At 39.6% G+C, this 27,976-nt stretch overlaps 1 protein-coding gene across 3 annotated transcripts in view; it reads left to right on the plus strand.

The window, feature by feature from the left end:
* The window catches only part of LYN (LYN proto-oncogene, Src family tyrosine kinase), a 118,202-nt gene extending 105,472 nt beyond the window's left edge, over nt 1-12,730 (plus strand). For all 3 annotated transcript variants that reach the window (XM_081070926.1, XM_081070925.1, XM_081070927.1), the window contains 2 exons: nt 13-144; nt 8,290-12,730. In XM_081070926.1, the coding sequence (XP_080927052.1) occupies nt 13-144; nt 8,290-8,492 (335 nt within the window). In that variant the 3' untranslated portion in view covers nt 8,493-12,730. The remainder of the gene's footprint in view (nt 1-12; nt 145-8,289) is intronic.
* Nucleotides 12,731-27,976: the final 15,246 nt, after the last annotated feature.

Consider the following 27,976-nt stretch of genomic DNA (forward strand, 5'->3'; position numbering starts at 1 on the left):
CTTCTTCCTTAGGTGCTAAATTCCCCATTAAGTGGACAGCTCCAGAAGCAATCAACTTTGGATGTTTCACTATTAAGTCTGATGTGTGGTCCTTCGGCATTCTCCTGTATGAAATCGTCACCTATGGGAAAATTCCCTACCCAGGTATCCTTTACTTACCTATTTTCCATTCAAATGGTATATATGAGAAAAAAGCCAAAGGCATGAGGCATTAAAAAACAAACAAATAAAACATATCCAAAAGCTACGAGTAATAAGCCCTTTGTGCTAGAACTTGATTTTGACTATCTTTCATAGAAAGTGTTCTAAAATATACTTAGACACTTTCTGCCTTCTTATTTGATTGAGCGCATATTCGTTTTCTTCACTAATTAATTACACTTCTTACTTCATGCCTAGAAGGTGCCTGGCAGCATGTTGCAGATCTGAGGGTGGAGTAGCGGGTTAGACACAGGTGTTCCTGCTAAGCCATGACCTTGAGGACACACACATACAAATGGGGATTTACAATGCTTTTTGGTTTGTTCTCAAACAGGTTTGTATAAAGTATTTTAGAGTGTCTGCTTCTTCAAGAAGTAACCACCTCTGTTTATCAGTGAAAGATCGCTTACTGGATGTGAGAACAGCATTCAGTATTTTCAGATTCCTAACACCTGAAGCTCTTGGAGCCAGATTCTGTCAGTCCTCCCTTTTTCCACGATCTATGCTGGAATGTGCAGGAAAGGGATTTCTCCCACAGCCTTCACATTCTTATTAATGTTAGCCTTTTAACAACGTTGATTGATAAGGTGAATTTAAAATTACATCTTTAATGTTTAAATCATTCCCTCATTCAAAAAATATCTGAGAGTGCAAGGCACTCTTAAGGTGCCCGAATGCAGCAGTCACAGCCCCTGCCCTTGAGAGATAATATTCTGGTAGGGAGACACTGATGACAAATAGACGATAGTCTGTCAGATAAAGTACACTATGGAGAGTGCGTGAAGTGGTTTAGGGATTAGCAGGGTGGGGTGTCAGGGGGGAGGGCTGCTGGTTGTATACAGTGAGGGACTCTGTGACGTGACATGAGCAAGGGAGCCGTGGCGTTGTCTGGGGGCTGAGTGTCCCACAGGGGAAACAGCCAGTGCATGGGACCCCAAACAGGAGCAAAAGGCCACGTGGTTTGAGCTTCAGTGAGAATTGGCTGAATGAATGACACTCCTAGGCCATTTAATCGTTAGATCATCTCCATGCTATGATGAGAAAGTGGGTGGTGAGAGAGGTAGAGGCAGCCTTGGAGGTGGGGTGGAGTGGATGGTAGGGCTCTAGAGGCCACGGGAGAGCTTTGCATTTTACTCTGCGTGAGATGGAAGCCATGGGAGGCTTTTGGACAAAGTGGTGATGTGGTCTTCCTGCTGATCACCCTCACTGCCATTTAGGAGTGAACCACAGAGCTGGGAGTGAAGGGCCAGCTGGGAGCAGGGAGCCTTCGGGTGGTGCCTGTACAGGTGCCTGTTTCTTGGGGCTGACTCTCCCATGAAATCCCCTTTGTGCCGACATTTCACATTCTGACTGCCACTCTGCTCTAGACTCTGAGTTAATGAATAACACTACTATAAAGTAGGGGAAAAATTTATTGATCAGCCCTGATGTCTGACATTATATATCTATATCTATAATCTGTATCTATATCTATCTCTGGAGAAAGATTATGTACTTAGATTGTATATATAATCTGATACCTGATCAAATAAACATATCACCTCATGAAGTGATGTGTGAAATGTATGATATGTTCCACTGTGGCAGACAGATGAGCCTTCTGAGGCTCAGAAAAGGAGACTCTTGTTCAGAACTATGTCACTAGCTCCTGACAGAGCTGCTTCTGAACCCTGTGCCCAAGTGCCTCCCAGGATTTTCCTCTTGCCCACTGTACTCAAAGCCCAGGATCTGAAAATATTTGGGGTGGAAATCAGAAAAATATATAAAAGAACCAGTACAAAAATGATGAGAATCACACACACACACACACACACACACACACAACAATGGGACCAACCAGAAAGCATTGACTGGTCTATTCTCCAGTTAGCTTGTCCTTTGTAAGGACTAGGGATGTGACATACCTTTGGCAGGTTCTGGATTGAAGAGGTTTTCCAGTCACAAGAGTTGTATGTTATGAGGGCCTCTAGCATTAAGAAATATGAACAGATCAAACAGTCCTGTTGACTAAAATCTCAGAAAACTTGATTCAGAGATAGCATAGAAATTGGTGAACACTGCCAAAATATGCCATTTCCATCACTGTTATAAAAGTGCTCATGGGAGAGACCCCACTGATCACTGCATTATCTGAGAATATTTTATTTACCTAGAAAAGGGCTGAGCATGTTAAATTGTGTGTTTTTTTTAATGGTTTAGAAGTTATATGCCTAGCTTTGCAAAATAAAAAGGGAATAAAATAAAGGAGGGGAAAAAAGAAATAAGAAAGCCCCATATAAAGTGAATACTTATTTTTATAGGAAAAAGAAACTAAAAAGGGTAATACCGTATATCAAAATGTTACTATTCTTGGGCAGTGAGATCATAGGTTATATTAATTTTTTTCTTCATAAATTTCTGAAGTTTCTAATTTTTTACAATTATGTTTTCATTAAATATTTTAATATTTGTCTAATATATGCACATGAAAAAATCAAGAAATGCAAAAAGGCTTCTGATGAAAAATTGCCTCTCTGGCCTCATGCTTTCGGATGCTCCTCAAAGACATCTCTGCTATGTGCTGCCCATAGTTCTAATTATGATACTCATACTATTATTTCTTAAGTAAAGTTTTCCCCCCTAATTTTACTTATTATTAAATAAGAATATGGACATGTGTTTCTAAATTCAAGAGATACAAAGTGGTATATGGTGAAAGATGTGGCTTTCACCCCTATTTTCCAGCCACCATAGAACAACCTTCTGGGAATATGGGAATAAATTATACAATTTTGTCAATAAAAATTACTTATTAAGAATCTAGTAGTCTCTATGTGTATGGGTGTGTAGTATAGGAGTGTCATTTTCCTTTTGCAGTCCTACTCATTGGAATAGATACTTTGAGCAGATACTTCTAATACCATGAACTTCTATGCACATCAGAATATAATTCAGGAAAATACTTTTTTGTAGCATGCTTTCTAGAAAAAGCCTCTGTACCTATTAATTATACTTTAGGCAAATCTCAAAAATCATTGGTCTTCAATTACTATTGGTCCATTTCAACAAATTTTTGTTGCATTTTAACATTTTTTAGCCCCCATAGACTCAAATTATTTTCTTCAAGTATTTTCTTGTTCTCCTTGTTGAGTGAGCACTGAATAAGTAAAGGTAGTTTATCCCCGTTGTTGCTGTGCATGGCTTTGGAGTTTGTCCTCATTAAAATTTGAGACATCAAAGTTAGTATTCTTCTTCTAATTTCTACTTGGAAAACAGAATACATTCCCAAATAGGACTTTTTCTTGAGAGACTCATAACCTAAATAAAATTAAGTAGCTCAATAAGTACAATTTATCAAATTTGCTTGTGTTATGAATGCTAAAACAGAAAACACTTTCGCCTAGAATTGTAAACAAATCCTTCCACTGAGTCCACTTTCTGAAGTGGCTAGGCCAGAGGCTGATTGCTTCTGAATCCGTCCTCTGTCTAGGATCTCATTTCCTCTGTGGAAGAATTCAAGATCTCGCTTTATTCCTGAAATTTCATGACAGTGTACTTCGGTGTGGTGCTTTCATCATTTTTATGTTGTATTGGGTACTTGCTTTGTCTTTTCTATTTGGAAACTTATAGTCATAAATTCTGGGAAATTTTCATACTAGATGCCTCTTCGAAAATTTCCTCCTCTCCATTTCTGTTCTCTTTCTGAGTCACTTGCTGGTAAGACGGTAGACCTCCTGGAGTGATTGTCTGAGTTTCGTGTCTACTCTTCTGTCTCTGTCATTCTGTCCTTCTGTACCGCCCTTAGGCTTACTTTGCGCCTTTGGACCACCAGACTTACTTGTCAGCACCCTCACAGGTCAGTGGTATTTTCAGGTTTGTTCCCTGGGAACATTAAGCTCCTTCAGAAGAGAATCTTCCAGGCCTTGCCTGTGGGGTACGAGCCTGGCTGTCAGCATTCTGGAAGCTCACTGGAGAGGGTGCATCGGTGTCTTTTCTTTTTTGGTATATTTTTATTGTGATAAAATATGCATAGAATAAAATTTACCATCTTAGCCACTTTTAAGTGTATGGTTCAGTGGCATCGAGCACATTCGCAGTGTTGTGTAACCATCACCACCATCCATCTCCATAACTTTTTCATCTTCACTCCCAATTCCCCCAGCCCCCAGCCCCTGGTAACCTTTGTTTTACTTTCTGTCCCTGTGAATTTGACTACTTTAAGTACCTCCCATAAGTGGAATCTTACCTTCCATATTTGTCCTTTTGCATCTGGCTTGTTTCCGTCAGCATTATGTCTTCAGGGTTCACCCATGTTGTGACACGTGTCAGAAGTGTATCACTTTTTCATGTTTAGCTTTTCTTCTCACTCCCCATATTCCCATCTTCCATCCCACACTTTACCCCACCTCCACTGGGCCTGGCGTTCTTGAACGTAGAGCTTCTCTCCTTCAGTTTCTACAGCGTTAACCTGGGGCACCTGCCAGGCAGGCTCTAGGTACAGTCCTGGCTGCAGCCACCGACCTCACCCCTTCCTTTGCATGTGCGGTAACTCTATGTGGAACCTCCCCAGGTGGAATTGGTGGGATGAAACATCTTGCCTGTCCCTTTCTTGCAGGCACTGTGCTTTCACATTCCTCCTCTTGGCTCAGACCACTTCTGCCTCAGGCTGACAGGTGTCGCATGGTTTCATCAAAGATAGAGTTTAAGTTTCTGTTTCTTGTTCTCTTTTTGTTTGGGGATGCATTAGAGGAAAAAAGGAGATGGGGCAAAAGGTCCTTACTTCACTATCTTAAAAGCACAACTGTAGTAATCTTATTATATGAATTTTCTGAATGAATTAGAGGGGATCTTTGTGGTTGGGGTTTTGTTTTGCTTTGCTCTTACAAAGAGAAAGGAGGTTTGAAAATAACAAAGTTTTTCTGAAGCATTATGACTTTTCTAGCTGTGTCTTACCACATATATGTAACATCTTAGTGCTATATGTGAATCGGAATCAGGAAACTCATCCTGCAGCAAATGCTTATCTTGGTCACAAGTAGTGCTCAGAAAAAACGAATTTGCCCTTTTGGAAGTATTATTGGGTGGGAGACTGTGGTCCCATGGTAGCTGGTACTTCTTCTCTCACACACACATCGAGGGCCCTTTGGTCTTTAAAAAGACTGTCGTAGTTTCTGGAACTACTGGGCTCCCATCTCCTGTCAAGAACCCCCTATTCCTTTCTAATCTCTGCTGTACTTCATTTTTTTCTCCTTCCTGTGCTCCTTCACCAAATTTTAGTCTCTACTAATTCCTACCCACACCAGATCTCACTTCCTGCTCACCCGCCTCCTTCTCCTGGGGGCATCGTCCCCACTGTGCTAAAGTGTACCACTTGCGGACAAGTCTGTCGTAATCCCCTTTGCATATCTCAGAGCTTAGTGCTAGCTAATTACCCATAGTAAGTATTTAAAAAATGCTTGTTGAAAGAATGAAGGATGAAATATTAAAGTGCTTGCCTTGTAAGATCACCAGTCAATGGGTGTTTGCTGTCTTTAACCTAACAACAGACCAATTACCAAGTATCAGGTTTTAATCTTAGGGTCTGGTTGGGGTCTCTTTCCCAGTTTCTTTCTTTCTTCCATAAGATTTGTCATTTAGTGGCCTTACTTTGTTCATTGGTTTACTGGTACATTAAACAATAGACTTCAGAGTTCTTTCTTTTTATTCCTCTTATCGAATAAAATATTCCAAGCAGGATGGAGCATGTGGCCTTTATCTGGATCATTGAAAGACTTCTTCAGCATTAGGAGAACATAAAAGAACAAGGAAGAAAAGTCTGCAATAGAGCCAGGGGACCTTGGAAAGATTTATCTTGTGTGGGAACATTCTGACTTTTTATGCAATTGGGGGTTCCCCAGGAAGGAAGTAAAAAAGATATTCCTAACAAAGTTTGCCAATCCAGCTGCTGTTTCTATGGTCCTGGATATTAGTCCTCTCACCAGGATCCCAGACAGTCACACAACCCTTGTATAGAAGGAAACGCAGAGATTTCTTCTGAAATTTATCCAAGTGAGCTTGGCTAGTTCCAAGAGCCAGGGCAATGCCAAAGCCACAAAATTTACAGAGACCAGAACCCCAAATAAAGAAAGTGATGCAAATGAGCGCCTTGGCCTCAAGCCATGAGAATCAAATGAAATCTTCCAGTTAGAACACTCCAGTTACACAAATATTTGAAGATGGCATTTCAGAAATAGACTTGAGCAAAATTAATTTAGCATGTAAACAACTTTCAAGAGATCTTAACAGTTACAAAGTTGGCTCAGATCTTTCGATTTCAAAACCAAGAGCACTTCCAAGACAGAAACAATCATGTCTTCTTTCAAGAGTTTAAATCCAGGCAGGGCCCTTTAGTTACTGTGTCCTTAGAAGAAGAAAGGTTAGTTGAGGGCAGAGTTCAAAGGTCACTGATCATAACTCATGGTAAGAAATATACAGAAACCCACTCCATATATAAAGCAAAAGTTTCACAAAACCACTTACTTTTACTATGTACATTCTGATTTTTTTTATTATTACAATTTTTAAAAATACTGGTAGCTCCCTAAAAAATGAATTTGTTGATCCCAAATGGGTGGTGGCCTGTAATTTGAAAAAACACTGCTTAGAAAATAAATTCGAAAGAAGGTTCTGTTCCAAATCTAGTAAAAGATATTTTTTCTAGAGCTTCTGCTACCTTTCAGAATCTTTCCATTGTACACTAGTGGTAAAATCTATGGCTATGGAAAGGAAATAGGTTGTGATGAATGGAGTTCCTCATATGCCAAATAGTGTACAAATTCTACATGAAAATACTCTGCATGAAATACAGTTCCTCTATACAGGAGTCCATATCTCAGCGGAAAAATGTATACGCAAAATAGGCAAAACATACAGCTGTGGAGGTGCTGCTAAAATCCTACATGAGCACATTTCTCTATCCCATTTTAATAATGGAAGAACATGTTATTTAAATGATCTTTTTTCCCCCTTAAAGCTATTTCAGTAACAAAGGTCCAAGTGCAGCTTATGAACTACCCTGAGACATTTGACCATATTAAAAACTATGATCCATTTTCAATCCTCTCACGTAGCTCAGTAAGAATCGTGAAAACCCTAGTTTCCTTACAGAGTGTTGAGAAAACGCACATTCCAGAGTCAGTGTGAGCTTTGACTCTGGTCTGTGCTGAACACTGGGACAATTTAGTGATATAATCAGTTGATCTAGTTGATTCAAGGATCCTGAGTTCTTTAAATAAACTTACAATAACAAGCTGATATTTAAAAAAATATTGGTATGAGATAAATAAATGTATGAGCAAATGATTTTTTGGTAGATGTATTACAGGTAGAAGCTGAAAAAAATACTACAAAAGAAACTGAGATTAAGGGTTAGGACTGGGCTTGAGTAGTTCATTCAAAAGGTCAGTCAAGTCCAATATCCTTTTGTTATGAAAGAGAACTTCCTTTGTCTTCTACTTACCACATTTGCCTGTTTACCCTTTGGCAAACTAAATTTTGTCTTGATCCCCTTCATATTAAAATTTATATTATTTAGTTGTTTACAGAAATTTCCTTTGCCTTCATATCAGTTTTCTAGGGCTGCCATAACAAAATGCCACAGACTGAGTGGCTCAAACAACGGAAATTTATTTTCTCGATTTTGGAGGCCAAGAGTCTGAGATCAGGGTGTTGGCAGATTTGGTTTCTTCTGAGGCTTCTCCTTGGCTTATAGATGGCCATCTTCTCACTGTGTCCTCACACAGCCTTTCCTCTGCACATGCGTCTCCGGTGTCTCTGTGTCTTCATGTCATCTTATAAGGACACTGTCATACTGCGTTGGGCCCACCCTATAGGCCTTATTTTAACTTGATGACCTCTCGAAAGGCTTTATCTCTAAATACAGTCAACGTTCTGAGGGCCTGGGGGCTAGGAGCTCAACATACGAATTTGTGGGGGACAGGATTCAGACCGTAACAACCTTTAGAACTTGCTTCAATAGTAATGTAGGATGTGGGTAGCAGAAAGATCACTGCAATGCTTTCTCTTTAGCCAGGGTGCTGAATGGTATGGTTTTTTTTGTTGTTGTTTTAGGGAGAACTAACGCCGACGTGATGACCGCGCTGTCGCAGGGCTACAGGATGCCCCGCATGGAGAACTGCCCAGACGAGCTCTATGACATCATGAAGATGTGCTGGAAAGAAAAGGCAGAGGAGAGGCCAACGTTTGATTATTTGCAGAGTGTCCTGGATGATTTCTACACTGCCACGGAAGGCCAGTATCAGCAGCAGCCTTAGAGCACAAGAAGACTCGTAGCCGTTTGCAGGGACTGCTGCCTCATTAAAAAAGAAGCAATAACAATCACTGGTTGCAGTAGTTTTCATGTGCTAAGACCATCTACTGTCCCTGCTTCCTGAAATGAGGCTAAATTACTCAGGAAGAAACACTCTCTACATCGAAAAGTATCTCTTCTCATAGGCTGAGACCCACAGCTCCGCCACTTGGCCTGCTCCCAGCTGGCCATCTTGCTTTCTAGACCAACATCTGAATACAGCCCTCTGAGAAGGAAACACCTTTTCTATCCAACATACACCCACTTTGGCCTCTTGTTTACAATTGGATGTGTGACTCAAAGGTTCAGAGGCCATTTTTATAATTCCCAAACAGTAACAGAACTAAACTCATTTATAAAAGTAAAATAACCAGAAGCCTATTGCGGCACTTCTTTGTATTTTCTCTGTGCTTTGGCTTATTTGTTTAAAAATTACTAATCTAACCTGTTGATTTTGCAGGTGAAGTCAGAAACTTAAAAATGTCTTTCTCATATTTCAGTAATCACCCCTCCCCCTAATATCTGAGACTATGAAACGTTTTCCTTCCATGGAGACTGCTCAGAACCCTGAGACATAAAGCAGCCTCGCTTTTTTGGTCTCTTCCTTGTAGAAGTGTCACTTGTGAGTCATGCAAAGCTGCTGTGTTCAGCGGCGTGAACCCACTGACGCCGAGCCTTGCCCAGACCTCCCAGGAAAGGGAAAGGAGCCTCAGAAACCACTCCACCTTAAAAAGGACGATTTTTAAACTGTCCAGCTTTTCAGTTCCACAATTTCTTATATATAGACTTTTGTTGACAATGTAGTTTGGAAGAAAGATAAGATTCTAATTTCTGCAGAACCTCATAGGACCTTATAAAACATAAGAATTTTCTTTATTGCTTTAAATGACTTGAATGTTATTTTAATGATCAAATATTAATTTTAGTTGTACTCAAAGTAACACCATATTTGGGAGCTATTTTGTGATTCAGCAATCTTTTCTAAGTGGTGTAAGATGTGTGTGAGACTATTTATACAGGATACGAAGGAAAATAAGTGAATGAGGAGGTTCTCATGCGCCACTGTATGTAGCAGGGACACAGGAGGTTTGGCTTACTAAACTTTTCTACTGTAAACTTTGAATGGAAAATGCTATGTCACATCATGTTTCACTTATGCTGTCATGTATATACCTAATATTTCTATTTTTTTATTTTATTTTAATACACCTAGCCCAATAACATCTCAAGCTTTTTACTGTGTTTAACATTTCCAACTATCGTCAACATAAAAATGAGTTCCAGTTGGGAAAATGAAAGGTGATTCCATATAATTACATGATTTAAAAGATTTGTACAAATTCTACCTCCCTCAATTGGCATTTTCAGATTGGAGAACTGAGGAATTCATGGCCTGGATGCCTGAACATCCCTCATGGGGGCCAAATAGGATTTGTTTTCAAATAGGCTTAGCAGGCACCACTAAAATTTCATTTTGTATGTGTTGGCTAGGCATTGGGTGCCTAGTGAAAGGGATAAAATATTCTGCTTTTCCCTAAATTTTATCTTCTTTTCCTGTGATTTTTAAAAAAAAGTCCCTTTAAAAATATTCTAAAATTCTCAGTTTGCAAGTGCCATATTCACAAAGATAGAATACTATCATCATCTAATGTCTCTACAGCTAGTCACTGATTCACAGTGGTAAGTTTTCCATGTACACCCACCTGTTTTTGTTTTTTTTTTACAGAATTACACATATGATCCAACATGTTACATAAAGAGAAGGTGTAAAAGAATCCCCAGAGCAAAAAGAAGTCACTAGAAAATTACTAAATTTGTTTTCACCTTGTTTTTCTTCTCTCAAGTCTGCTTCCTTCTGCCGTTTCTCATTCTGCATTCCCTCTCAGTCAAGTATGTGGTTTTTTTCCTCCACCTGTCTCCATCAGATCAGGCCACACCACTTACTTTCTGCATGTGCTCCAGCCACATCGTACTTAGGGGACAGCAAGCACAGTCTCCTCCCTGGGCAGTAGGATTCCAGCCTTCTCATGGCAAAATGAGTGGCTGAGGAGATTTGTGTATAATCTTGGGGTCTCTAGTGATGTGCAGAATGGCTTAGATCAGCACATCCCAGGTCATTATTGAGAGCTTGAAAACTGAATGGCTACTCCCTGAGATCTGACTCCACTGCTCTGCAGTGAAGGATGAATGTCACTGTACTTGAAAAGCTTCCCCGGTGAATATAATGTATTCTTAGGCCACTCCTCTGCTTTGACCCCTTTTGCAAAGTTATCTTCTCAAAACAATGCCAGCCTTCTCTTTCCTCAGATGATTTGGTTTCCCAAGGGAGGGGTAAAGGAGGAAAAAGGAGAAAATGTTTTTTCCTTTCTGATGAACATGAAGCTCAGTGAACCTAAAGTAAAACTAATAGACTTGATACTGGTGTTTTCAGTAGAAGGGGGCACTTGGTGCCTCTGTAGCCTCTCCAAGCATGCTTATCCTATATTCTATTCTATTCTATTCTATTCTATTCTATTCTATTCTATTCTATTCTATTCTATTCTATTCTATTCTATTCTATTCTATTCTATTCTATTCTGCCAGAGTCCCACTGGAAAGCATACTGCCCAGGCTTTCTTTTAGGGGGAGGTACTACACCCCAGAAGCTTTGACCTCTGTCCAAAAGTTTATAAGAGGTCAATAAGAGGGACCATGTTTATTTACTTACACAGCAGGATAGGTCAAGGGCACTGAGATGTAAGTATAAACTCATTTCCAATTTTGCCTGTGGTAATGGCTTTCCCTTTATCTTTCCCTTTTCTTGAACAAACTACATGGGGTAGTAGCTGCTAAAAGGTACTCAGTACTGAATCACCAGTACCTGCTAAGTTCAACTGAATTAAAACAAATGTTCATCCTGTAGCTCATCTCTTCAGCCATTATGACTTTAACTGCCACATTCCACAACCAGTCGGTTTCTTGCATTCTCAGCCAAGGGCATCTGTCAGATGAGATCACCCCACCCACTTTTCCCTTTATTAACATAATTTTCTACTTCTGCCTAGTTGAATGGAGACTCCAGTTCGCTGTCTCCTACCTTCAGACTACCTGAGGTTGTTAGATTAAGTAGAGACTAGTGTTGCCATTCTTCCTGATGGAAATAGTGATTATAAATACACAAAGATACTCACACATCCACCATTTTCTCAGTGCTCTCTTTTGTGCTTTGGCAGATTATAAAAATTACCTCTAATTTACATAACAAGCCTTAAAGGTATAGTTGGTACTACCAGTATTTCACAACTGAGAAATCAGGTGCATTTAAGGCCACAGAGGGAATAGATGGGCTTTCTTTCATGTTACTTCTGTGTGAAATAAAGCAAATGAAATATCTTTTAATGGAATCTCCCTGACTTATTAGTTGGGTATTCTAAGTGGGCAAAGGAATTACTTGCAAAATGCTCTACTGGACTCCACACAGATGTGAGGGGAAATTTCTTCTAGGTAATTTTATTTTTAGAAGAAAAGTCATGCAAGAATTCAACTCACCACTCACATTTTTAAAAAACACAAGTTACACATACTACACTTTTGAATAAAATGCTTTGATAACATTTATGCTCCATTTCATAACATGAAGATGTATTAAACTGATAAAATTTTATCCCAGAAAGTTCTAATCTGATAGATGTGTAGGAGAAAAGCCTTTCAATTTAATTTCTTATGTTCTTGTGAATCTAAACACTTCAAAGAGAATTGAGTGGCAAAAATGTCATAGGATTACCAAGATGGCCACTGTGTAATCTGGGATATGTATATCCCTTAAATGTGGAAATGATAGGGGCTGTTTTGGTGGCCTTCATCTCTAGGTCTTTGGGAAGGTATTAATCAGAAATAATTTGGATTGTCCAATGTACAATGTCAACTCAGAACTTCTAGAATCAAAGATGGCTTTATTTACAGCACCAAAAGTAGGGGCCATGTCACAAAGCAAGAAAACCATCTGAATTTTGTTTATTACCCTATGCTGAGCTGGACAACAAATCCTTAACCCCTCATCTGCTATCCTTAGGGTCAGATGTGTTTTTGATCTCGTGTGTGTGTGTGTGTGTGTGTGTGTGTGTTACTTAAAAGGTTAATACAGTGAACATACTGAATATTTACTAACAAAACCTCAGTGAACACTGGAGAAGAAACCTTTAATCAAATAAAACATTTCTGCAGAAAAATGCCTGAACTCATACTAAATGGGATGAATTAGACTATAAATAGCTTCAGGTCAGATTTTGCCACCAAATGAGCTCTAAAATAATTTTCAGAGGTTTTTTTTGGACTTTGGAATTATGGATAAGGGGATAGATCTGTACCCAGAGATCTTGAAGAATGTGCAAGACAGTATCAGTGGTGTATCTGACTCAAATGGAAGACATTTGGGATTGTTGTTCTCAAAACCCATATTATGCAGGCATGTCCCTAGATGCTAAATGTTAATGTGTCTCTTTAAAACAACATAGTCATTAATGTAATCTCATATCACATACAACTCAGAGAAGTCTGACACTTAGCAGATCAAGTTTGGAAAAATACCTAGTGGTATTAACTGACCACAAGAGCTACCAGTGTACTGTGGTTGTTAAAATATTTAAGGAATGCATTATAATGTAGTAAACTACGTTAAGAGCTCAAAAAAGGCCACAAACAAAAAGAGATGCTCTTTCATAACATTAAAGTGAGTCCACTTGGGAGCATTATATTCAATTCTGAATGCTTAATAGCAGATTCTCAAATCTTCATTACCCTGGAAAAGTCACTTTGATGTGGGAGCCTGTCAAATGAGGAAGTCTTTAGGTAGTCTGTGGAAGTCACAGGACACATGTTTGATGAGAGAGATAAATCATTTAAAAACATTTGCTCTGTCAAAGAATAATGTTTTGAGTCCTTCTTTGTAAGATTTTTTTCAAAGTAGGTCATCATTCCTAATCTCTTTTTTGTCAATGTGCTTTAAATAAGGTATTCTGAGGGTTAATAGTAGTCATTCAATACAATGCTTTATTAAACTCTTACCGGAATGTAGTAGCAGATGTGTGAGGGATATGGCATTTCATCTCAAATTGCCTGCTTCAAGGGGACAAATACAGTGATGATATAAGTAGATCAAGAAAAGTATTATAAGGGAAAAAATAGGTACAAAATGTGAGGATATTTCTAAGGAGAGATCACAATGCTGATTACAAGAACAGGCAGAGAAGTAAAAAACCAAGTGTTCGGGTGGCCTGGTGGCTCAGATGTTTGCTAACGCCGCTGAGGTTGCCAGTTCAATTCCCACATGGGCTAGTGAGCTGCGTCCTACACAACTAGATGGAGAACAATTACTTGAACTGGAGTTGGGGGTGGGGGGCAGGGGGGGAAAAAAGAAACAAGTCTTCATAAATAAGTGACATTAGGGATTGGCTTTGAAGGGTCACAGGGTGCTGGAAACCCAAAAGGAGACTGCAGAGAAAAGCTTCAAAGAAAAGGACGCAGCAAGGAGCAGCAAGTCAGGAAGCCAGGGCAGAGAAATGAGAGGAGCATCGAAAGACAGAGCAACCCCAGACAGGTAGAATTAGGGCTGCCTTTCTCAAACTTGAGTGTGCATCAGAATCACCTGGAAGGTTGTTACAACAGATCACTCCCCGATGTCTAGTTCTGGGGTGTAGGTGTAGGGAAGGACCAGAGAAAGGCAATTGATCTCCCTGTTCCTGGCCGTTGGGTCACTCTTTGAGACCCACTAGTTCAGGTTCTAGGAAGAGGCCACCTCTTGGAGAAAATGTGGGTTCCAGGTGAAGGGTGTGGACTTCACTAGTGCACTAGTCCATGCTAGTGGCAGCACCGCACATTTGAGAGTCTCACCTGAAGAGCCCTGCCACAGACTGCAGAGCCTCATTGTCTGGCTTCCGACCCCAGCCTTGCTTACTGTGCTCAGCCACAAAGTGGGGGTGAGAACAGTACTCACCTCATGGGGTTATGAGGAATAAATGCAGTAGTATTTCATTATGGATGGACAGGAAAACCAATGAGAAGCTAGTATGGCTGTCCCAATGGAGTAAAGATAAGCTCCCAAACGATTCCTGGGCCTGCTGTGGAAGATACTGTGGCCATACACCCCACACAGAGACTGGGTTTCTCTAGATTTGGGCTGGAGAGCAGAGATCTGCTTGTCTGTGTGAGTGTGTTTTAAACTACCTTTGAATCTGTGATTTTCATTGAAGTATTCAAATTCCAACCCTGAGAAACTCAACGAGGGAATTCGATTTTGGAGTTGCCAGTTGTTATGGGTTGAATTGTGACCTCCCAAAATGGGATATTGGAGTCCTAACCTCCAGTGTCGCAGAATGTGACCTTGTTTTGAAATAGGGTTGTTGTTACAGATATAACTACCTAAGCTAAAATGACATCATGGGTAGGCCCCTAAGCCAGTATAACAGGTGCCCTTACAAAATGAACAGCATGGAAAGAGACAGAACACACATAGAGAGAAGAAAGACTATGTGAGGAGACCCAGGGAGAAGATGGCCATCTATCAGCTAGGGAGAGAAGCCTGGACAGTTCTTCCCTCCCCACCCTCAGAAAGGACCAACTCTACTGACACCTTCATCTTGGATGTCTAGCCTCAAGAACAGTAAGACAATCGATTTCTGTTTTTTTGAACCACCTAGTTTGTGACACTTTGTTACAACATCTGTAGCAAATTAATGCAGTAGACTAGTGAAAGTACAGATATGGCTGATAAAAGAGAAAATTGTGCAAAACAGAAAAATAGAGATAATCTACAGTTAGAAAGAGTTGAGTCATGCCAGCAAAAAAGACAAAGGAGGATTGTTAAGGCAGAAACTAGAAGAGCTAAGATGGTATGTCACCCAGAATCCAGAGGATGAGGCTGGGCAGCAGTGTGTTTTAAAATGAGAGAAAGAACTGAGACGTCATCAAAATGGCAGCGTGAGGTGAGCCTCTGTAAAGCTCCTCTGGAATTTACAACTAATCGAACAACAATAACTCCACAAAGGACTCCCTACACAGCAGACAGGCAAGATAAAGAGGCCCACTACTAAATTCATCTAAAGGTGGGCGAATCGGGCGAGGGTGGGGGGGAGGGTGTGGAGGTAGGGGAGGGAAGGGAAAGGACAAGTGCAGAGACGGAGCTGCGCGGGCACAGCACGCAGACCTAGCTCAGTGCTCCGAGCTCGCTGCATCCCGGAACTACCGCAGCTGCAGGAGAGGGAAGAACTCAGACTGCTAGGGGTCCGCTTATGGCCCACAGGGCTGAGGGGGCAGCATATAACACGGTTGAAACCAAGGTTCACGGCAGAGACCTCGGAGAAAAGACTGAGGGAAGAAGGCTGAAAATGGTGGTTTAAGCCCTCACTGCTGAGCAGAGAACGGAAACCTTAGGCACTGAGACTAGACGCCCCCTCCATACCTTCACAGAGCTCGCCCCACCCCCACCTGCCCGGTGCTAGAAGTGGAACAGTAGCAGCGTCAGATGAAAAGAACAGAATATTTGCTGTTCTGAGAACTGTGGACCGCAGCCACAGATTCGCAGCCCTACTAGTTCTGGCAAGGGGAGGGAGCTGTGGAAGTAGGACCAGATGTGATGGTTGTTGCCGTGATTGCTCTGGGCCACCTCTCACAACTCACCCCAAGCCTACCCCCACCTATCTGGGCAGATCCCTGCAGGAGTAAACAGAACTGCTAAAACATATGAGCTCTGAATCTGGTGCAGGAAGAGCTTTGGAACTTCAAAGCTCTCCGCATACCCACACGGACACTGCGCGCTGTGACCTAAGCAAACTATTAACAGAGGAGAAGCCCGTCTCCCAGGGAATTCCCCCATTGTGTGAGAAGCTGAAATAGTGCAGAGAAAACAGCACTACCGTGTGAGAGAGAGAAAAAGGATGCAGTCGGAGAGAAAATGAAACATTCTACCAACAAATACTGGAAAACAAAAGAAAGACCTCTTCCTATCAACCTGTTGCAGAAGCCACTCCTGTAGATGTCTAGCAAGAGAAATAATAAATCAGTAATTGCCATGAATAACCAAGGCAACAAGACAGCTCAGAAAGAAAGTGAAAAGTCTCCAGAAAAGGAACTTAAAGATGTGGAAATATAGGACTTAAATGACAGAGAATTCAAGATTGCAGTCCTGAAAAAACTCAACAAGATGCAAGAAAACACAGAAAGGCAATTTAATGAACTCAGGAACACAATCAAAGAACAACATGAGCATTTGAAAAAAGAGATTGAAATTTAAAAAAAGAACCAAATGGAATTTCTGGAGATTAAGAACTCAATAGAAGAAATTAAGAATGAAATAACCAGCTTAGGTAGTAGAGTTGACCAGATGGAGGAAAGAATCAGTGACATCGAAGATAGAAACATGGAAAAACACAGATGGAAGAAGAAAGAGACTTGAGACTTAAAAGAAATAAAGGAAGGCTACAAGAACTTTCTGACTCCATCAAAAAGAGCAAGATAAGAATAATGGGCATACCAAAGGAGAAGAAAGAGAGAAGGGAAATGAGAATATATTCAAACAAATTGTTGATGAGAACTCCCCAAACTTGTGTACAGAACTGAATCCTCGAATCCAACAAGCAAATAGAACACCTAATTACCTCAACCCCAACAGGCCTTCTCCAAGGCACATTGTATTGAAGCTGTCTAAAATCAACGACATATAAAGAATCCTCAAGGCAGCCAGGGAAAAGAAGACGGTAACCTACAAAGGAAAGGCCATTAGATTATCATCAGATTTTTCAGCAGAAACTCTACAAGCCAGGAGGGAGTGGAATCAAATATTCAAACTATTGAAAGAGAGAAATCATGAGCCAAGAATAATATATCCAGCAAAGATATCCTTTAGATATGAAGGAGGAATAAAGACCTTTCCAGACATACAGAAGCTGAGGGAATTTTCTAATACATGACCTGCACTACAAGAAATACTAGAGGAGGCTATTCGACCACCATCAACAGGGACAATTTGTGGCAACCGAAACATAAAAAGGGGGAGAGTAAAGGCCTGAACCGGAATATGGGAATGGATAAAGTAAGCGTGCTGAAGAAAATGGAATACTCTAAATATCAAACTTTGTTTTACATAAACTTAAGGATAACCACTCAAAAAAAAAATCCAGAACTGAAATACATACTGTAATAAAAGAAGAAACAGAGGGGGAAATCATAGAATACCACCACACAAAAATAATAGACAACAACAAAAAGGCAAAGAAACAATGGAGACACAGCCTTACCAGAAAACTAAAGATAGAATGACAGGACATCCTCACATACCAATAATCACCCTAAATGTAAATGGACTGAACTCACCATTAAAAAGGCACAGAGTAGCAGATTGGATCAGAAAACTAAACCCAATCATTTGCTGTCTCCAAGAGATACATCTCAGCTACAAGGACAAGCATAGACTCAAGTGAAAGTGACACTCCAAGCAAATGGTACCCAGAGAAAATCAGGTGTAGCCATAATGATATCAGATGAAACAGACTTCAGGGTGAAAAAGATAACAAGAGACAAAGATGGACATTTCATAATGGTAAAGGGGACTATACAACAAGAAGACATAACAGTCATCAATATTTATGCCCCCAATCAGGGAGCACCAAAATATACCAAGCAACTACTAACAGAACTAAAGGGAGAAATTGACCAAAACACAATTATACTAGGGGACTTAAATACATCATTAACAGCTATGGATAGATCATCCAAACAGAAAATAAATAACGAAGTAGCAGCCCTAAATGACACATTAGATAAAAGGGACATAATTGAGATATATAGAGCACTTCATCCTAAAACATCAGACTATACATTCTTTTCTAGTGTACAGGGAACATTTTCAAGGATAGACCATATATTGGGACACAAAAGCAGCCTCAGCAAATTTAAGAAGATTTAAATCATACCAAGCATATTCTCTGATCACAAGGCTTTGAAATTGGATATCAACTGCAAAAAGAAAGCAGGAAAAAACACAAATACATGGAGATTAAACCACATACTTTTAAAGAACGACTCGGTCAAAGAAGAAATTAGAGGAGAGATCAAAAGATACTTAGAAACAAAGGACAATGAAAATACATCCTACGAAAATTTTGAGGATGCAGCGAAAGCCGTTTTAAGAGGGAAATTTATATCATTACAGGCCTATCTCAAGAAACAAGAAAAATCCCAAATAAATAACCTCATGTTACACCTCAAAGAACTAGAAAAAGAAGAACAAGTGAAACCCAAGGTCAGCAGAAGAAAGGAAATAACAAAAATCAGAGCAGAGTTTAATGAAATAGAGAACAAAAAGACAATGGAAATAATTAATGTGACAAAGAGCTGGTTCTTTGAAAAGATTAACAAAATCGACAAACCCTTGGCTAGAGTCACTAAAATAAAAAGAGAGAAGACACTAATTAACAAAATCAGAAATGAAAAAGGGGAAGTTATCACAGACACCACAGAAATACGAAGTATCATGACTATATGCCACCAAATTCAATAACCTAGAAGAAATGAACAAGTTCTTAGAAACATACAGCCTTCCTAGACTGACCCATGAAGAAGTGGAAAATCTAAACAGACCGATCACCAGTAACGAAATTGAATCAGTCATCCAAAACCTTCCTAAAAGCAAAAGTCTGGGACCAAACGGCTTCACTGGTGAATTCTAACAAACCTTCAAAGAGGATCAAATACCAATCCTGCTCAAACTCTTCCAAAAAACTGAAGAAGAGACAGTACTCCCTAATTCATTTTATGAGGTCAACATTACCCTGATACCAAAACCTGGTAAGGACAACACAAAAAAAGAAAACTACAGATCAATATCTCTAATGAATACAGATGCAAAAATCCTAAACAAAATTCTAGTAAATCAAATACAGCAATGCATTAAAAAGATCAGTCATCACGACCAAGTGGGGTTCATCCCCGAGGCACAAGGATGGTTCAACATCTGCAAATCTATCAATGTGATACATCACATAAACAAAATAAAGGACAAAAATCATATGATTATATCAATTGATGCAGAAAAAGCATTTGAAAAGACAACATCCATTTATGATTGAAACACTTAATAAAATAGGTATAGAAAGAAAATACCTTAACATAATAAAGGCCATATATGACAAACCCTCAGCTAATCTCATAATTAATGGTGAAAAACTGAAGCCCTTTGCTCTACGTTCAGGAACACGACAGGGCTGTCCCCTATCACCTCTGCTATTCAACATAGTGTTGGAAGTCCTAGCCAGAGCAATCAGGCAAGAGAAAGAAATAAAAGGCATCCAAATTGGGAATGAAGAAGTTAAAATATCACTCTTTGCAGATGACATGATGCTATATATAGAAAACCCTAAAGACTCCACCAAAAAGCTATTAGAAACAATGAATACAGTAAAGTTGCTGGCTACAAAATTAACATACAAAGTTCCATTGCATTCCCATATACTAACAATGAAATCTCAGAAAAAGAAATACAAAAAACAATTCCCGGTCCAGATCAAAATGGCGGCGTGAGGTGAGCCTGTGAAAGCTCCCCTGGAATTTACAACTAATCAAAGAACTAAAATCCACAAAGGACTCCCTGCAGAGCAGACAGGCAAGACGAACAGGACCACTACTGAATTCACCTCCAGGTGGGCGAATCGCGCGATTGGGGGAGGAGGGAAGGGAGAAGTGTGGAGATGGAGCCGCGCGGGTGCAGGACGCAGACCTAGCTCAGTGCTCCGAGCTCGCTGCATCCCTGAACTGCCGCAGCTGTGGGAGAGGGAAGAATTCAGACTGCTAGGGCTCCGTTTATGGCCCACAGGGCTGATGGGGCAGCATATAACACGGCTGAACCCAACGTTCACGGCAGAGACCTCGGAGAAAAGACTGAGGGAAGAAGGCTGAAAACGGTGGTTTTCACTGCCGAGCAGAGAATGGAAGCCTTAGGCACTGAGACTGGCCGCCCCCTCCCAACCGTCCCAGAGCTCGCCCCGCCCCCACCTGCCCGGAGCTAGAAGCAGAACAGTAGCAATGTCAGATCAAAAGAACAGAATATTTGCTGTTCTGAGAACTGTGGACCGCAGACACAGATTCTCAGCCCAACTAGTTCTGGCTAAGGGGAGGGAGCTGTGGAAGCAGGACCGGCTGTGGTGGTGGTCGCCGCCATTGCTCTGGGCCACCTCTCACAACTCACCCTACCCTGGCCCCACCTATTGGGGTGGATCCCTGCAGGAGTAAACAAAAAACAATTCCTTTTGCTATTGCAGCAAAAAGAATAAAATACCTAGGAATAAACTTGACCAAGTATGTAAAGGACCTATATGCTGAAAACTATAAAACATTTTTGAAAGAAATTGAAGAATGCACAAAGAAATGGAAAGACATTCCATGCTCAAGGATTGGAAGAATCAACATAGTTAAAATGGCCATATTACCCAAAGCAATATACAGATTTAATGCAATCCGGATCAAAATCTCAATGGCACTTTTTAAAGAAATGAACAAAATATCATCAGATTTGCTTGGAACCACAAAAGACCCTGAATAGCCAAAGCAATCTTAAGAAAAAAGAACAATACTGGAGGTATCTCACTCCATGACTTTAGCTTGTACTACAGGGCTACAATAATCAAAACAGCATGGTATTGGCAGAAAAACAGACACATAGACCAATGGAATAGAATTGAGAACCCAGAAATAAAACCACATAAATGTGGACAGACAATTTTTGACAAAGAAGCTAAAAACATACAATGGAGGAAAGACAGCCTCTTCCATAAATGGTGCTGGGAGAATTGGATAGCCACGTGCAAAAGAATGAAACTGGACTGCTATTTGTCACCATGTACCAAAATTAATTCAAAATGGATCAAAGATTTAAGCATAAGACCTGACACAATAACCTGCATAGAAGAAAACATAGGTACCAAACTTATGGACCTTGGGTTCAAAGAGCATTTTATGAATTTGACTCCAAAGGCAATGGAAGTAAAAGCTAAAATAAGCAAATGGGACTATATGAAACTTAAAAGCTTCTGCACAGCAAAAGAAATCATCGACAAACTAAAGAGGCAACCAACTGAATGGGAGATTTTTGCAAACAGTGCCTCAGATAAGGGGCTAATATCCAAAATACACAAGGAACTCATGAAGCTCAACAACAAAATAACAAACAACCCAATTGAAACATGGGCAGAGGCCCTGAAGAGACATTTCTCCAAAGAGGACATACAAATGGCAAATAGCCATATGAAAAAATGCTCAACATCACTAATCATCAGAGAAATGCAAATGAAAACCACAATGAGATATCACCTCACCCCAGTCAGAATGGATATCATCAACAAGACAAATAGTAAAAAGTGTTGGAGAGGCTGTGGAGAAAAAGGAACCCTCATACACTCTTGGTGGGAATGCAGATTGGTGCAGCTGTTATGGAAGGCAGTGTGGAGGTTCCTCAAAAAATTATGAATAGAATTACCATATGACCCAGCAATCCCTTTCCTGGGTATCTACCTAAAAAATGTGAAAACATTTATACATAAAGACACGTGTGCTCTAATGTTCATTGCAGCTTTGTTTACGGTGGCCAAGACATGGAAACACCCAAAATGTCCTTCGGTAGATGAATGGATAAACTATGGAATACTATTCGGCTGTAAGAAAAGATGATATAATAACATTTGTGACAACATGGATGGATCTTTAGAGTATGATGATAAGTAAATAAGTCAGACAGAAAAAGCAGAGAACCCTATGATTTCACTGATATGTGGTATATAAACCAAAACTAATAAAAGAACAAAGAGAAACAAAAACTCATAGACACAGACAATAGTTTAGTGGTTACCAGAGGGTAAAGGGGTGGGGGGTGGGAGATGAGTGTAAGGGGGATCAAATATATGGTGATGGAAGGAGAACTGACTCTGGGTGGTGAACACACAATGGGATTTATAGATGATGTAATACAGAATTGTACACCTGAAATATATGTAATTTCACTAACAATTGTCACCCCAATAAATTTTAAAATAATAATAATAATTTTTAAAAATGTAAAAAAAATGTGAGCAAGAACCTTTATTGTGGTTCCTATGGGAGAGACAAGGCAGGGAGAGCAGGCTTAGGACTGGCTAGTATGAATGACGTGAGCAGGCTGTGGGGAGACCCTAGTTGTCTGGTACCTGGTCCTGGGGTGATCAGGGCAGGGGCACAGTGGCCCTGAGTATGAGAGATGATAGAAGAGATGGTGGGGGTGTGGACTCTGGACTGGTTGGTTTGTATATGAAAGGTACACTCATAGGATAGTCATTTACTATCTCTAGCAATTGGCTAACCCTGGGAGAGATCATCCCTCTAGGATCAGTGCGGCCCCAGATGTCCAAGCATCAGAATACAGAAAAAACAAAACAAACAGTGTCAAGGTAACAATAATGTGGAAGAGGATAAAAAACAGCACACAGCAAAGAAAGGTTTTACCATGAGAGGAGGCTAAGCTCCTGAAGGGCAGGAATCCCACCCCGTTGGTGTGCTATCCCCAGCACCCAGAAAAGCCTCTCTAAATCCCAGCTCTTTCTGGGAAGTAGTGGGAGAGAAAGGATTGCAAACAGTTAAAGAGACTGGTGGCTTAAATAACAGAAATTTATTTCTCACAGTTCCAGAGGCTAGATATTTAAGATCAAGCTGTTGGCAGGGTTGGTTGGTCTGAAGGCCTCTCCTTGGCTTGTAGATGGCCGCCTTCTCCCTGTGTCTTCACATGATCTTCCCTCTGTGCATATCTGTGTCTAAATTTTCTCTTCTTATAAGGACACCTGTCATATCAGATTAGCCCCCTTTCTCAGGACCTCATTTTAACTTAATTACTTCTGTAAAGACCCTAACTCACATTCTGAGTTACTGGGGATTAGGACTTCAATGTGTGAATTTTGGGGGGGGATGCAATTCATCCATAATATCAGTCTCTCAAGAAATAGAGACTATGAACTAAAGAGGCAAGGAGATGACATGAAACTGCACTAGCTGCGCAGAGCACAGGTCTGATGTCCTTATTTCCCTAAAGCTAATATCAAAGCCTGTTCACTGCCACTGCCCGTTCTGCAGCTGCTTTGCACCTCCTGGTCCTGGCCAATCTAGAGGACGTTCCAACTGTTCAGGGCCCTAGTTTGCTCAAGACCTACTCTTCCAGGTGCCTGAGAGCTGTTGTGTATCAAGTGAGAAAATGATTTTAAAGTGCATCCCTGTCTACAGTGGACTATGTTGGTCATAGCGAGAAAGGCTGTCACCAAAATCACCGCCCAAACAGATCAATTGCTGTGAAGCCAAGTTTACTGAGACAGAAATACAGTGGATGGAGGTGTGTGCAAGGGGTGGTCTCCAAGTAGCTGTTGGGTGGGGGTTTAAAATAAGGATCATTTTAAGCTAGAGAGGAGAATTGAGGACGGGAGGGTAGACATCAGAAGTGAGGAGCAACATTGCTTCCAATACTCTGCAGGCATCTTGAGCAAGTACCTCGGGGTACCTGCCTCACTGGTCCGCAGTCATCTTCCTGATGCAATCAGTGAGCACCCGAGGGAGAATCAAAACTGGACAGGGCTCTGCTGAACCGGCAACAACCACAGAGTAATTTGTGATTCTTATGATGGAAAAACACGATGAACACATGTGTTTCAACCACAATCATGTGCAGACGCACGTACACACACACAGGTAGTAATGATTATCAATAGCGATCATTCTCCACTATATCATTATTCCAAGGAATATGCATGTCTGTTTTTTTTTAACACAAAATTATTTCAGGAGACAGAACACTTTCCTAATGTTCCTTGCCACAATCCTCAGCGAGTGTACTGTTTTGTTGTTAATGTTGTCATTGCAAATGATTTCCTGTTCCTAAAGAAATCAGAACTCATGGATAGGAAATAGGTAAACTATTCTCAACTCTGAGAAATGTATAACAAGAAAATACCAGATATTCATCCATTTATTCAATCAATTAAGACTTACCGATTGCCTGCTGTGTGCTAGACATTCAATTGGTGCTGGACTTGTTGGAATATGTTTCATACTAAAGAAGACCTAGACACAAATATCACTCCACACACACATCCCACAGTGATTTATGTTATCATTTATCTTTCTGATTAGCAACTTCCCATCCATCAACAGCTTTTAAAAAATCCAAACCATATTCCAAATATTTGTTCAGTCTGTGGTAGAAAATAAAGAGAGGAAAAAGGTATGAAAAACTTAAAAATCAGATTAAAACTCTCACTCCAAAGAGTTGAGCAGAATAAATATTTTTGTCGTTACTAATCAACAACATAACAAAGGATTCCTTTAAGGAATAAATTCACATGTATACAAACTTCTGGGACAAGGGTTGTGGATTTAAAAATTAGGGCCCACTCTCTAGGAGCCGACACAAGCCTGAGGCAGAGAAGTAAAAACTCCTCAGACTCCTCACAGATAATTTGGGAGTGATGACTCCCTCCATACACATATCCCCAAACCAACATTCAACAATGTGCACAAAATTTAAAATGTGAAGGTGAAAACCCCCACAAAGAAACTCCCATGTTATTACACCAAGTGATGCAAAACTGGAGTCTCCTTTGAGAGAAAAATCATTTTAAACTTTTTTTAAAAAATGACAAAAAGAAATCTCTTTTCTTTCTTTTAATATACCATCTCCTATCAGATGTAGGATTCTAGCTGCTGGTGTTTTCAGGCATCTATGTTAACTTTCTAATGAACATTTTGGATAGCACAGTAGTGTAATTAAGTAGAAATCTTAGGAAGAACTATGAATTCTCACTATTAGGCTCACTTACGAAGTCTTGGGAGGGTTAGTGAGGAATACTTCCCAGGATATGGCTTCTTCACCCCTGTCCTTCCTTGAACTAAGTTGACTTAAACCGGCTGCATAATATCCTCAAGTTGCAGCATAGAAATGAGAAGGTGTGCTGAGAAGGACAGCACCCAGGCTCTGAATTAAAAATCATTTCTATGAAAAGTCTGATTTTTCATTAATCAGCTCATTTTGTTTAGATTCTTAACCAGTGACACCTTGCTTATTTGCATAGTCTGAACAATATCGTTTTCTTTCCATGGGTTAGCCTCATACAATTTTCCCAGTTTTATAAAGTCTCATTATGAATCAAAACCTTTAAAAATATTGATGCTGTTATTGGACCCAGTCAACTTCTAGAAATCTTAAATATGTGAAATAATGTAAAAATGCTTAAGTAACTTGTAGGCTCAAACATACTCATTTAATTACTATAATTCAAAAATATTGAAACTCTAAAGAGCTGATTGATTCAGTCAGTATGTTTTAAAGACCTGCTATACATCCAGAATTATGCAATGCACTGAAGATATCTATGGGCCAATTTTAGTCAATTATAAAGAAACTGTTAATTGAAATATGTAGAAAAATTTAAGAGATATATATGTAATAAACCAGGAAAATGTCCATGAATAATAAAATATAAAATTATTTACAAAGAATGATTAGACCTATTTTTTTTAAGAAATGTCAAAAAATATGACAAATAGGGGCAGCTGGTTAGCTCTGTTGGTTAGAGCACCGTGCCCTTAACAACAAGGTTGCTGATTTGATCCCCGCATGAGCCACTGTGAGCTGCACCCTCCACAACTAGATTGAAAACAACTACTTGACTTGGAGCTGATGGGTCCTGGAAAAACACACTTAAATAAATACAAGTTAAAAAAAAAGTATGACAAAAATAAAAACAAAAAAAAATGAAATTTCAGGAGAACACACTCAAATAACAACAAAAATTGAATTGAGCTTTTTTTTTCTTTCTGCTTTTATCGATCTTTCAATTTTCATCATCTATTACTTTAATAATGGAAAAGAGGAATGTTCACAGAATAATGGAGCTAAATTGTATTTGTAGACTGAACAAAATCTATTAAAAAGTAAAGAAATTTCTTTAAAAAAAAATTAATGGAGGTATGTCAAAGTGACAAAGGAGCCAACTGAAAGAGATCCCAAAGGCCAAAGCTGGAACAATCTGAGTAAAAAAATAAATAAAATAGTATGGGATTATAACCCAGAGTATGAAATAAATATTCATGAAGCCACACTGGTATAAATAAATAGTTCAATAAATAAATAAATGGAGAAGAGAAAATTTTCCCATGCAGAGGAATTCCAAATAATTTATGTACATACTTTGTCTTCAAAGAGGCGAAACATAACACCCCACTCCTTGAGTGTTCACTGTGCACAGTAACTTTCTTCCAAAGAGTATAGTGTGGAAAGGGGGGAAAGGTAACTTTACAGTGAAGAAACCTGACAAACACTACCTCAGCCAGGAGATAAAAGTCAACATCAACAGTGATTAGTTTTATTGATAGTGTGTTAATATGATATGATGAAATGGCAGTCTATCTTTGTGGTTTTCCTCCCCAAAATCCATAATCCCAGTCCACTCATTAGAAAAACATCAGACACATTCGAATGGGGGGCATCTTACAATATACCCAACCAATAACCCTCAAAACCATTAAGTTAATCAAAGACAAAGAGTCTGAGAAAGTGCCACAGCCAGGAGAAGCCTAAGGAGACCTGATAGCTAAATGTTATGTGGTAATCTGGATGGGATCCTGGAAGAGAAAAACGACGTTAGGTAAAAACTAAGGAAATCTGAATAAAGTGGGGTTTTTAGTTAATAGTAACATATCAATACTAGTTCATTAGGTATGACAAATGTACCATACTAATGGAATGGTAATAGGGTAATAATAGGAGCAACTGGATGCAAGGCATGTGGGAATTCGTTGTACTATCCTTGCAATTTTTCTGTAAATCTATAACTGTTCTAAAAATATCATTTATTTACAACAACAAAAAAGTAAACAAGTCTGTTTCTGGTACCATGAAGCCATAAACAGTTACCATCCTGTCATTCACCTTTACCCAACATCTCAGAGTTACATTATTTAAAAAGTCCATGTTTGTTTCTATTGTGAATTCTTATTTATAAAGGCAGAACTTCATTATGAACACAAATTGAAGAGAATATTCTTATCTGACTTCTGGAAAACACAAAATAACAAATCAACCCCTGATAACAGGCTTAAAAATCTTGGTAGTCAATTTTAATCAATTCCCTCGGGGACAGCGCCATCTAGGGTTACCTCGCATAAAGGAACCAATGGTCGTTCTGGTTACTTCTCTTTTGCCCGAAAATGCATTACCTTAAATTCTATTTCTAAACTGAAAAAAGTAATGAAACTGAAGCATTTATCCCCCAAGAAAGCACTCCAATAAAGTGCTCATAATCTCAAATAACTTGAGTAATCAAATGAAAATAACTTGGTTTCATTTACAACGCCAGCCTAGAATCTGTATATAAAATACCTACTTCTATTTTCAAAAATTCAATCCAAAACTAA

Source organism: Rhinolophus hipposideros (assembly GCF_964194185.1).
Source record: "Rhinolophus hipposideros genome assembly, chromosome: 13".
In the NCBI taxonomy this organism is placed as follows: domain Eukaryota; kingdom Metazoa; phylum Chordata; class Mammalia; order Chiroptera; family Rhinolophidae; genus Rhinolophus; species Rhinolophus hipposideros.